This window comes from Entelurus aequoreus, linkage group LG16, assembly GCF_033978785.1.
Source record: "Entelurus aequoreus isolate RoL-2023_Sb linkage group LG16, RoL_Eaeq_v1.1, whole genome shotgun sequence".
Lineage (NCBI taxonomy): Eukaryota > Metazoa > Chordata > Actinopteri > Syngnathiformes > Syngnathidae > Entelurus > Entelurus aequoreus.
The window spans coordinates 11,325,162-11,337,661 of NC_084746.1; the positions used below are offsets into that span (position 1 = coordinate 11,325,162).

At 40.8% G+C, this 12,500-nt stretch overlaps 1 protein-coding gene across 2 annotated transcripts in view; it reads left to right on the forward strand.

The window, feature by feature from the left end:
• The window catches only part of stap2a (signal transducing adaptor family member 2a), a 27,867-nt gene that overhangs the window by 8,841 nt on the left and 6,526 nt on the right, over nucleotides 1-12,500 (forward strand). For both annotated transcript variants that reach the window (XM_062023443.1, XM_062023445.1), the window contains exons 4-11: nucleotides 1,844-1,900; nucleotides 1,996-2,147; nucleotides 5,022-5,153; nucleotides 5,249-5,318; nucleotides 11,404-11,506; nucleotides 11,573-11,668; nucleotides 11,730-11,858; nucleotides 11,955-12,043. In XM_062023443.1, coding sequence (XP_061879427.1) covers nucleotides 1,844-1,900; nucleotides 1,996-2,147; nucleotides 5,022-5,153; nucleotides 5,249-5,318; nucleotides 11,404-11,506; nucleotides 11,573-11,668; nucleotides 11,730-11,858; nucleotides 11,955-12,010 — 795 coding nt within the window. In that variant the 3' untranslated portion in view covers nucleotides 12,011-12,043. The remainder of the gene's footprint in view (nucleotides 1-1,843; nucleotides 1,901-1,995; nucleotides 2,148-5,021; nucleotides 5,154-5,248; nucleotides 5,319-11,403; nucleotides 11,507-11,572; nucleotides 11,669-11,729; nucleotides 11,859-11,954; nucleotides 12,044-12,500) is intronic.

Here is a 12,500-nt window from a genome sequence, read left to right on the forward strand (position 1 = left end):
TGGCACTGGGAGCAGGTGGGTAAAGTGCCTTTCCCAGGGACACAACGGCAGTGACTAAGATGGCGGAAGCGGGGATCGAACCTGCAACCCTCAAGTTGCTGGCACGGCCGCTCCACCAACCGAGCTGTACCGCCCCAAAAACACTGCCCTAGGGCAACAACGTGGCCCAAATTCAACATAAAGCCAGAATATGATAGTGAATAATCACATAAGCTGTCATTGTTCAGCTAAATATGATTCTAAACATGTCAAGTAGATATTAGCTGATTCACGTCAGATTGTAGTCAGTGGATAATAATAATGATGTTTGTATTATTATTAGTGAAGTCTTTATAAACTAGTGACACCTCTTAATTGAGTCCAGGTGGAACGAACCATTTTATATTTTTGATATGGGGGTTCAAGCACCCTTATTAACATTCACACCTATATTTATTTTATATGATGTCAGGTTTTTTTCCCCGCACTTAGATATTTAAATGACAGGCGGAAAAAAACCCTCCAAATTTTACAAAAGCCCTAAAACCCCCTCCTACCTCACCCCCCTGCTCCCCACCACGCCCCATGCACGCATACTTAACCTCTTAACCTTTTACACCTCAGGGACCAACCTTTCCACTACAGAGGGGCCCGGGGCCCACTCAAATATTAACACTGAATTAGTAATAAGGTTGTCCCGATACCAATATTTTGGTACTGGTACCGAAATATTTTTCGATACTTTTCAAAATAAAGGGGACCACAAAAAATGTTGTTGTCTTTATTTTTTACACAAAATCTTAAGGTACATTAAACATATGTTTATTATTGTAATTTAGTCCTTAAATAAAATAGTGAACATACTAGACAACTTGTCTTTTAGTAGTAAGTAAACAAACAAAGACTCCTAATTAGTCTGCAGTGACATATTGTGTCATTCAACACCTATTATTTTGTACACATTATGAGGGACAAACTGTAAAAATGGATTATTAATCCACTTGTTCATTTACTGTTAATATCTGCTTATTTTCTGTTTTAACATGTTCTATCTACACTTCTGTTAAAATGTAATAATCACTTATTCCTCTCATCTTTGATACTTTACATTAGTTTTGGATGATACCACACATGTAGGTATCGATGCGATACCTATTATTTTGTCTACATTATGAGGGACAAACTGTAAAAATGGATTATTAATCTACTTGTTCATTCACATTCATCTGCTTATTTTCTGTTTCAACATGTTCTATCAACACTTCTGTTAAAATGTAACAATCACTTATTCTTTTCTTCTTTGATACTTTACATTAGTTTTGGATGATACCACACATTTAGGTATCGATCCGATACCAAGTAGTTACAGGATCATACATTGGTCATGTTCAAAGTCCTCATGTGTCCAGGGACGTATTTACTGACTTTATAAACATAATATGAATTAAAAAAAATAACAATAATTTTAATGTCAAAAACAATCGATGTAATCATAGTAGTATTGACTAGATACACTATTGTACTTGGTATCATTACAGTGGATGTCAGGTGTAGATCCACCCATGGCGTTTGTTTACATTGTGACGCTGGTGAGCTATTGTATCCTCCTACAGTGTGTAGTGAAGCATGTTCAGCTATTCCTCGTCCTCCAGTGATAATGCTACTTGTAAGAAACTTTATTTGTTGCCATGGAGGCCAGGATTAGTGATTTAGAAGTAGCTAAAACACTGCCGACTGCGGATGGATGTCAGCTGCCCTACTTAATTGTCTGTGTTTCTACAAATGTTTCAAAAAACAATAAAAAATCTCCTACTTTACAAGAAAGCTGAGCAACTATTCAAGCAAGTGGTCTCTCTTCTTCTAGGCCCCCAACTTGGAATCGAGGGAGCTGTGGAAGGGTTTCCTCTACTCGGTCACAGACGTAAACATCCTTTTTCCCCCCGCTTATGACGACATGTGCAGTGTCTGTGTGTTGTGTGACTTTAAGACCGCCTCTTCTCTCCCGTCCCACCACAGCTCAACGTTCCCTCCAGCCTCACCTTGCTGCCTGGCCAGCTGCAGATGCTGAAGGAGGTGGTGGACAAGGAACGCTCCAGGAGGAGAAGTCGTACTCCAACGCGAGCGCCACCTTCGCCTCTCTCTGTCCCTCTATTGGGAGAGATACCCCCGTAAGTCCACCCTTTTTTCTGTCCCTCTAGTGGGAGAGATCCCTCCGTAAGTCCACCCTTTTTTCTGTCCCTCTAGTGGGAGAAGTCGTACTCCAACACGAGCAGCTCCTTCGAACTAGTCTTGGATTTAGGATGGTCAGATCTAGTCTGAGACTTGGATTGGTCACATCTAGTCTGAGACTTGGATTGGTCACATCTAGTCTGAGACTTGGATTGGTCACATCTTGTCTGAGACTTGGATTGGTCACATCTAGTCTGAGACTTGGATTGGTCACATCTAGTCTGAGACTTGGATTGGTCACATCTAGTCTGAGACTTGGATTGGTCACATTTAGTTCGAGGCTCGGATTGGTCACATCTAGACTGAGATTCAGATTGGTCACATCTAGACTGAGATTTAGATTGGTCACATCTAGTCCGAGGCTTGGATTGGTCACATCTAGTCCGAGGCTTGGATTGGTCACATCTAGTCCGAGGCTTGGATTGGTCACATCTAGTCCGAGGCTTGGATTGGTCACATCTAGTCTGAGACTTGGATTGGTCACATCTACTCCGAAACTTGGATTGGTCACATCTAGTCTGAGAATTAGATTGGTCACATCTAATCTGAGATTTAGATTGGTCACATCTAGTCCGAGGCTTGGATTGGTCACATCTACTCCGAAACTTGGATTGGTCACATCTAGTCTGAGACTTAGATTGGTCACATCTAATCTGAGATTTAGATTGGTCACATCTAGTCCGAGGCTTGGATTGGTCACATCTAGTCTGAGACTTGGATTGGTCACATCTAGTCTGAGACTTGGATTGGTCACATATAGTCTGAGACTTGGATTGGTCACATCTAGTCCGAGGCTTGGATTGGTCACATCTAGTCTGAGACTTGGATTGGTCACATTTAGTTCGAGGCTCGGATTGGTCACATCTAGACTGAGACTTGGATTGGTCACATATAGTCTGAGACTTGGATTGGTCACATTTAGTTCGAGGCTCGGATTGGTCACATCTAGACTGAGATTCAGATTGGTCACATCTAGACTGAGACTTAGATTGGTCACATCTAGTCTGAGGCTTGGATTGGTCACATCTAGTCTGAGACTTGGATTGGTCACATCTAGTCTGAGACTTGGATTGGTAAATAAATAAATAAATGATAAATGGGTTATACTTGTATAGCGCTTTTCTACCTTCAAGGTACTCAAAGCGCTTTGACAGTATTTCCACATTCACCCATTCACACACACATTCACACACTGATGGCGGGAGCTGCCATGCCAGGCGCTAACCAGCAGCCATCAGGAGCAAGGGTGAAGTGTCTTGCCCAAGGACACAACAGACGTGACTAGGGTGGTAGAAGGTGGGGATTGAACCCCAGTAACCAGCAACCCTCCGATTGCTGGCCCGGCCACTCTACCAACTTCGCCACGCCGTCCCCTAGTCTAGTCTAGTCTGAGACTTGGATTGGTCACATCTAGTCTGAGACTTGGATTGGTCACATCTAGTCTGAGACTTGGATTGGTCACATCTAGTCTGACACTTGGATTGGTCACATCTAATCTGACACTTGGATTGGTCACATCTAGTCTGAGACTTGGATTGGTCACATTTAGTTCGAGGCTCGGATTGGTCACATTTAGACTGAGACTTGGATTGGTCACATCTAGTCCGAGGCTTGGATTGGTCACATCTAGACTGAGACTTGGATTGGTCACATCTAGACTGAGACTTGGATTGGTCACATCTAGTCTGAGACTTGGATTGGTCACATCTAGTCTGAGGCTTGGATTGGTCACATCTAGTTTGAGGCTCGGATTGGTCACATCTAGACTGAGATTCAGATTGGTCACATTTAGACTGAGATTCAGATTGGTCACATTTAGACTGAGATTTAGATTGGTCACATCTAGACCGAGACTTAGATTGGTCACATCTAGTCCGAGGCTTGGATTGGTCACATCTAGTCCGAGGCTTGGATTGGTCACATCTAGTCCGAGGCTTGGATTGGTCACATCTAGACTGAGACTTAGTTTGGTCACATCTAGTCTGAGGCTTGGATTGGTCACATCTAGTCCGAGGCTTGGATTGGTCACATCTAGACTGAGACTTAGATTGGTCACATCTAGTCTGAGGCTTGGATTGGTCACATCTAGTCTGAGACTTGGATTGGTCACATCTACTCCGAAACTTGGATTGGTCAGATCTAGTCCGAGGCTTGGCTTGGTCAGATCTAGTCTGAGGCTTGGATTGGTCAGATCTAGTCTGAGGCTTGGATTGGTCACATCTAGTTTGAGACTTAGATTGGTCACATCTATTCTGAGACTTAAAATGGTCACATCTAGTCTGAGATTTAGATTGGTCATATGTAGTCTGAGATTTAGATTGGTCAGATCTAGTCTTAGACTTAAATTGCTCAGATACTCCAAAAAACCTGGGCAAGGATAGTTTCGCCCTATGGTAGTGAGAAAAATAACTGTTTTGATGCAAACAAACAATCCTAATTGTCAAAGCCAACGACAGTGGTTGAAGTGTAATTTCCCCTCGTTAGCATTGAGGTATTGTGTGGCAGAACCATGGCTGTGGATCCACTACTACCAGTCCAAAATAGTCAGAATCCCCCACGTTAGCGTTCCATTCAGTTGTAAACAAATGGCACAAATGGCATTCTGGTCACATTCTGTGAGCAGAATATTTCTAAGTCCTGTTATTTGTTGGAGGCTAAATTGCAGAGTCTTTTAGGACCGGTTGAAAGGACAGTGTTGTATGTGGGAGACAGGCGGTGTCGCAGACCACCTCCTCTGTTCAGGCATGCTTTTTCAACCTTGACATAAACAATGGCCGTGTTTATTGACACACACGGGTGGGGTGTGGCCGCAGGTGTTTTCGCCCCGTGTCCCGAACAGAGGCCGAAGTCCTCCTAGAGCGACACCCGGACTGTGGCAACATGCTGCTGCGACCTGGAAGGGATGGATGCTCACTGGCCGTCACTACTCGACAGGACCTAAACGGGTAGGGACTTCTGCTGTGCAAATAAACCACGACGACAACTCTGCTTTTCAAATTAAGAGCATTGGAAAAACAATGTGGCTTCTGTGCTCCGTCAGGTCCGTGTTCAGACATTACCGAGTAACACAGAGGGACCAAGGGGGCTACGTGATTGATGTCGAAAATCCGGTAAATTCAACTTGTTCCTGCAACATTTCTGGTGCAATTGTTCATTCCTGGCAGCTGTAAGGGATACAATGACTCTTTATTGAATGGGTTTTATGGGAAGACGTCTTTATTTAGTCAGACATGAACACTTTAAAGGCCTACTGAAATGAAATTTTTTTATTTAAACGGGAATAGCAGATCCATTCTATGTGTCATACTTGATCATTTTGCGATATTGCCATATTTTTGCTGAAAGGATTTAGTATAGAACAACGTCGATAAAGTTCGCAACTTTTGGTCTCTGATAAAAAAAAACCTTGCCTCTACCGGAAGTAGCGTGACGTTGTCAGTTGTTCACGCCCTCATATTTTCCTATTGTTTTCAACGCAGCTAGAGCGATTCGGACCATTACCCCATTAATTTCAGCGAGGATGAAAGATTCGTGGACGAGGAACGTTAGAGTGACGGACTCGAATGCAGTGAAATACATATTTTTTTTCGCTCTGACCGTAACTTAGGTACAAGCTGGCTCATTGGATTCCACACTCTCTCCGTTTTCTATTGTGGATCACGGATTTGTATTTTAAACCACCTCGGATACTATATCCTCTTGAAAATGAGAGTCGAGAACGCGAAATTGACATTCAGTGCCTTTTATCTCCACGACAATACATCGGCGAAATGCTTTAGCTACGAGCTAACGTGATAGCATCGTGCTTTAACTGCATATAGAAACAAAAAAAATAAACCCCTGACTGGAAGGATAGATAGAAAATCAACAATACTATTAAACCGTGGACATGTAAATACACGGTTAATGCTTTCCAGGCTGGCGAAGGTTAACAATGTTGTGCTAACGACGCCATTGAAGCTAACTTAGCAACCGGACCGCACAGAGCTATGCTAAAAACATTAGCTCTCCACCTACGCCAGCCAGCCCTCATCTGCTCATCAACACCCGTGCTCACCTGCGTTCCAGCGATCGGCGGAAGGACGAAGGACTTCACCCGATGCGTTTGGCGGCCCGGAGACGTAGGAAGTCAAGGTGAGGTCGCCGGCTAGCGCGTCTGCTCTCCAACAAAGTCCTCCTGGTTGTGTTGCTGTAGTCCGCTGCCAATACACCGATCCCACCTACAACTGTCTTCTTTGCAGCCTTCATTGTTCATTAAACAAATTGCAAAAGATGTCCAGAATACTGTGGAATTATGAAATGAAAACAGAGCTTTTTGTATAGGATTCTACGGGGTACCATAACTTCCGTTAAACTGACTACGTCACGCGCATACGTTTCAGCCGGATATTTCCCAGGAAATTTTAAATGTCACTTTATAAGTTAACCTGGCCGTATTGGCATGTGTTGCAATGTTAAGATTTCATCATTGATATATAAACTATCAGACTGCGTGGTCGGTAGTAGTGGGTTTCAGTAGGCCTTTAACTGCCATCCATCCATTTCTACCGCTTGTAGAAAAAATAGAGAATATACAGTATATACATTTTCAGGACTTATGCAGATCCCAAATACAGATCATTAGGTACCAGAAGGTAAGAAAAGTTGCTTTTGCATAATATTGCAAAACAAAACACCAGATAATACGTTATACCTTATACACACACCATAATAATGCTCCTATGTTGAAGCACAGTACGTCTGACTATGGTAGCCGTAATGCTCCGACAATCTATCAAGCGGTGTGGCTTCATAGCTTACCAAAGTCCCACTAAAACATTTTGATAGATTTTTGAGCGCCGTGTGTAATGTTCTATATTTTCAATGGAACATATAAAATGTTGGTGTTGTTTACTTGAGTCGTATTGCCATCATATTGCAGTCTACATGTCTCTCTTATGTGTGACTGCCATCTACTGGTCACAGTTATCATTGCATTAGGCGCACCGGGTTATAAGGCACACTGTCGAGTTTTAAGGGGGGAAAAATGATTTTAAGTGCGCCTGATAGTCCGGAAAATAGGGTATGTGGTTACTCCGATGTTGAAGCAAAGTACAATCTATCAAGCAATGTGGCTTCATAGCTTACCAAAGTCCTACTAAAACATTTTGACAGATTTTTGAGCGCCGTGTGTAATGTTCTATATTTTCAATGGAACATTTAAAATGTTGGTGTTGTTTACTTGAGTCGTATTGCAGTCTACACCTATCTCTTATGTGTGACTGCCATCTACTGGTCACACTTATCATCACACCACATGTCAAATAAAATAGCTTTTAGGTCATAACCAAAATGATTCCCGTACATTAGGCGCACCGGGTTATAAGGCGCACTGTCGAGTTTTGAGAAAATGAAAAGATTTTAAGTGCGCCTTATAGTCTGAAAAATACGGTATACAGTATATGGAAAATATGAATTTGTAAATTGTGTTCTATCAATTATACACAAGCAGAAATTATGCAATCTACTAATTTAAATTTTTTAACTCTTGCAGTATATTTACTTTCCGTATTTTGTTATGTGTTTGAAAATATTCAATCAAATTCTGTGCACTAAAAAAATATAATTGACCCAAATATTTTACAATAAAAAAAAAAAATATAGTAACAAAAATAGAAGCTTACTATTTTTTACATTTTTTGAGATTTTCCAAAAAATGTGTATTTTAATTCTGAGTATGATTGTACTACTCATAGTCATGATAATGGTATAAACCAGGGGTCACCAACGCGGTGCCCGCGGGCACCAGGTAGCCCGTAAGGACCAGATGAGTAGCCCGCTGGCCTGTTCTAAAAATAGCTCAAATAGCAGCACTTACCAGTGAGCTGCCTCTATTTTTTAAATGTTATTTATTTACTAGCAAGCTGGTCTCGCTTTGCCCGACATTTTTAATTCTAAGAGAGACAAAACTCAAATAGAATTTGAAAATCCAAGAAAATAATTTAAAGACTTGGTCTTCACTTGTTTAAATAAATTCATATTTTTTTTTACTTTGCTTCGTATAACTTTTAGAAAGACAATTTTAGAGAAAAAATACAACCTTAAAAATGATTTTAGGATTTTTAAACACATATACCTTTTTACATTTCAAATTCCTTTCTCTTCTTTCCTGACAATTTAAATCAATGTTAAAGTAAATTTATTTTTTTAATTGTAAAGAATAATAAATACATTTTAATTTAATTCTTCATTTTAGCTTCTGTTTTTTCGACGAAGAATATTTGTGAAATATTTCTTCAAACTTATTATGATTAAAATTCAAAAAAATTATTCTGGCAAATCTAGAAAATCTGTAGAATCAAATGTAAATCTTATTTCAAAGTCTTTTGAATTTCTTTTAAAATTTTTGTTCTGGAAAATCTAGAAGAAATAATGATTTGTCTTTGTTAGAAATATAGCTTGGTCCAATTTGTTATATATTCTAACAAAGTGCAGATTGGATTTGAACCTATTTAAAACATGTCATCAAAATTCTAAAATTAATCTTAATCAGGAAAAATGACTAATGATGTTCCATAAATTCTTTTTTTAATTTTTTCAAAAAGATTCAAATTAGCTAGTTTTTCTCTTCTTTTTTTCGGTTGAATTTTGAATTTTAAAGAGTCGAAATTGAAGATAAACTATGTTTCAAGATTTAATTGTCATTTTTTTTGTGTTTTCTCCTCTTTTAAACCGTTCAATTAAGTGTAAATATCATTAATTATTAATAATAACATAGAGTTAAAGGTAAATTGAGCAAATTGGCTATTTCTGGCAATTTATTTAAGTGTGTATCAAACTGGTAGCCCTTCGCATTAATCAGTACCCAAGAAGTAGCTCTTGCTTTCAAAAAGGTTGGTGACCCCTGGTATAAACAGTAATATGTTGTTTTTCTTTATTGAATTATATTTTATTTTATTTTATTTAACTTTTATTAAACCAAGAAAGTCCCATTTAAGTTAAAAAAAAAAAAAATAGGGAGTCCTGGCCAAAAGATAGTTACATCAAAATACATGTCACACACATGAAGAAAAACAGTTACCATTTAAAAAGTGCTCTCAATCTGGACTTAAAAGTCTTCAATGAAATAAATTCAGTTATTTTTATTTTTATTCAGTTATTAAATTTGTCGTTGGTAACAAAATAATATTTAGGTATGGCGGATCAGACATGAACACTTTTTTGAATAATGAAATCATTAAAAAATAAAATAAAAACAAAACAAGTTTTGTAACAATAAAAACATATTATAGGCCATAAATAAAACAAATCAAGTAATGTGTAAACTGTGTTCTATTAATTATGGACTAACACAAATTGGTTCGTAACACTTTGAAATATTCTTCTTTAAACATTTTAATTATTCCAGCATATTTACTTTTATTACTGTATTACTTTTTTGTGTTTAGAAATATTAGATTACTTTTTTTTCTTTTCTTAAACACATTTTTAATTATTTTTTAACGTTGAAAAATGAAGGATTTTTTAATACAGTAAATGAAATATTTTATAATTTAAAATACTGAGTACATCTTATTGTTTTTCGAGATTAAAAAAAGGATTATTCTTTTTACTTCTTTTACATTTTTTCATAGTTATAACAGTGAGAAACAATGACAAACCTCGGAGGGGACCGCAGATGTGGGGACCCCCCCCCCCCACCCCCCCTCTGGGCGACCGGTGCAATGGATGTGGAGTGGATCTAGTTAATAATAGTGTGAGAGTCCAGTCCATAGTGGATCTAGTTAATAATAGTGTGAGAGTCCAGTCCATAGTGGATCTAACATAATAGTGAGAGTCCAGTCCAAAGTGGATCTAACATAATAGTGAAAGTCCAGTCAATAGTGGATCTAACATAATAGTGTGAGAGTCCAGTCCATAGTGGATCTAACATAATAGTGTGAGAGTTCAGTCCATAGTGGATCTAACATAATAGTGAGAGTCCAGTCCATAGTGGATCTAACATAATAGTGAGAGTCCAGTCCATAGTGGATCCAACATAATAGTGAGAGTCCAGTCCATAGTGGATCTAACATAATAGTGTGAGAGTCCAGTCCATAGTGGATCTAACATAACAGTGTGAGAGTCCAGTCCATAGTGGATCCAACATAATAGTGAGAGTCCAGTCCATAGTGGATCTAACATAATAGTGTGAGAGTCCAGTCCATAGTGGGGCCAGCAGGAGATCATTCTGCATGGAGACAAGTTGGGGCGCAGAGACGTCACCGACTGATGCACAGAGGACTGGTCCACCCTGTGTCCTGACTTGGAACAGCTAGCACTTCATCTGTGGTCACCTGACAACCTCTCCACGCAGGAGAAGGGGCAGAGCGGAAAACAGAGACGGCAGATCAACTTGTCTAAAAAGGGGGGATCTATTTAAAGGCTAGTGTATACAAATGAGAAACCTATCTATTCAATGGAAAAACAATCCAGAGGTTGCATATGTTTTGTTACACAGTTTGAACAGTAACACTGTGTTGGGATATTTAATGAGGTGCTTCATTGGCGCGTACCGCTGTTAGAATAATTGTTTCTAAATTATCACAAAAACTTTATGTTACATTGAGGGTCTGGTGAGAAGACAAAAGCTGTCTTTGAAACCTACCAAGAGTAAGGCTCGTAAAACTCCACTGTGTAGGGGGTGGAAGCAAGATGAAGGTGTGTTCTTTCATGTATGGTAATCAACAGAAAGATATTGTTCTAACCCAAGGACTTCAAAGCGGAGAGAAGACAGGATCCGCCCAATTTCCAGACGACCTCTTTTTGAACCTCCTTTTTGAACTGGTTTACGAACGTCTTTTTGAACTATTTTATGGACCTCTTTTGGAACTATTTTACGAACTCTTTTTGAACTGACCTTTTCTGCGAATTGTTTACGACCTTTTCTGTGAACTTTTTGCGACCTTTGTCCTTTGGGAACAGCGGTGCCCACGTGGTCGGGGAGGGTCCAAAATAAAAGAAGGAGGCGTGCGATCTTTTGGCAGAGCGTGCTGAGATACTGTACAAGGGTGCAGTGTACAGACGACTCTCCTCAATATTGAGTTCAAATTGAATTTTGTCTCTGTTTAATTCTTTGCCTCTTGTCTTGTTTAATAGATGTCATCAGTGTTTGAACCTGACAACCGCGGTTTGAGTATCAGTGCGATTACGTTTTTTTTCCCCGGGCTTCTGCAGATCCCCTGCGCAACGCTTCACGATGTCATTGACGCCTTGGTGGAGAAGACCGCCGGAACTCTGCAGCCTTTCCTCCTGGAGGAGCCTTACGAGGAGAACATCAGTAAGTACGCGCCCGGCGCCGTTAACGTCCCGCTCGCCTTTTTCCAGCGTCGTTTTGCGTCCTCAGCCTACGTCTCTGCCAACGACGAGAACGGGGAGAGGACCCTCCACACCGCGCCCGCCAGCCCCCTGCCCAGAGCGCCGGCGCTGCCCCCCAAGCAAGGTGCGCTTCTTTCGGTACGCAACATCCACGCAGACTCCTTTCAAACGACTCGCTGCCGCAGATCGCTGGCCCGGCGGCCCCCCGCCCCGGTCCCCCGCCCCGGACCGCCGGATCCTGACCTCGCCCGTGCCTGCCTCGCCCACCAACCCCATGAGACGCCTCATCCTGTCCCCTTCCCCTCTCGCACAAAGTGAGCGCCCCGCCGTCGCCGTTGGCTCTTTGTTCAACTCTGACCCCTTTACTTCCTGCCTTCCTGCCTGTCCCCCCCCACCCCCCCACCGCGCAGGCCTCAACGAGGAGCTGAAAATGAAGCTGGAGAAGAGACGAGCCAGCCAGGAGTGACATGGGGACCACTCACCTTCTCACCGCAGCTAGGTATATTTCTCCTGTGCCTTGTAAGGTAAACGTACAAACCCCAAAACTGGTGAAGTTGTCACGTTGTGTAAATGGTAAATAAAAACAGAATACAATGATTTGCAAATCATTTTCTACTTATATTCAATTGAATAGACTGCAAAGACAAGATATTTAACGTTCGAACTGGAAAACTTTGTTATTTTTTGCAAATATTAGCTCATTTGGAATTTGATGCCTGCGACATGTTTCAAAAAAGCTGGCACGAGTGGCAAAAAAGACTGAGAAAGTTGAGGGAACGCTCATCAAACACTTATTTGGAACATCCCACAGGTGAACGGGCTAATTGGGAACAGGTGGGTGCCATGATTGGGTATAAAAGCAGCTTCCATGAAATGCTCGGTCGATCACAAACAAGGACGGGGGCGAGGGTCACCACTTTGTCAACAAATGCCTGAGCAAATTGTTTAAGAACGAC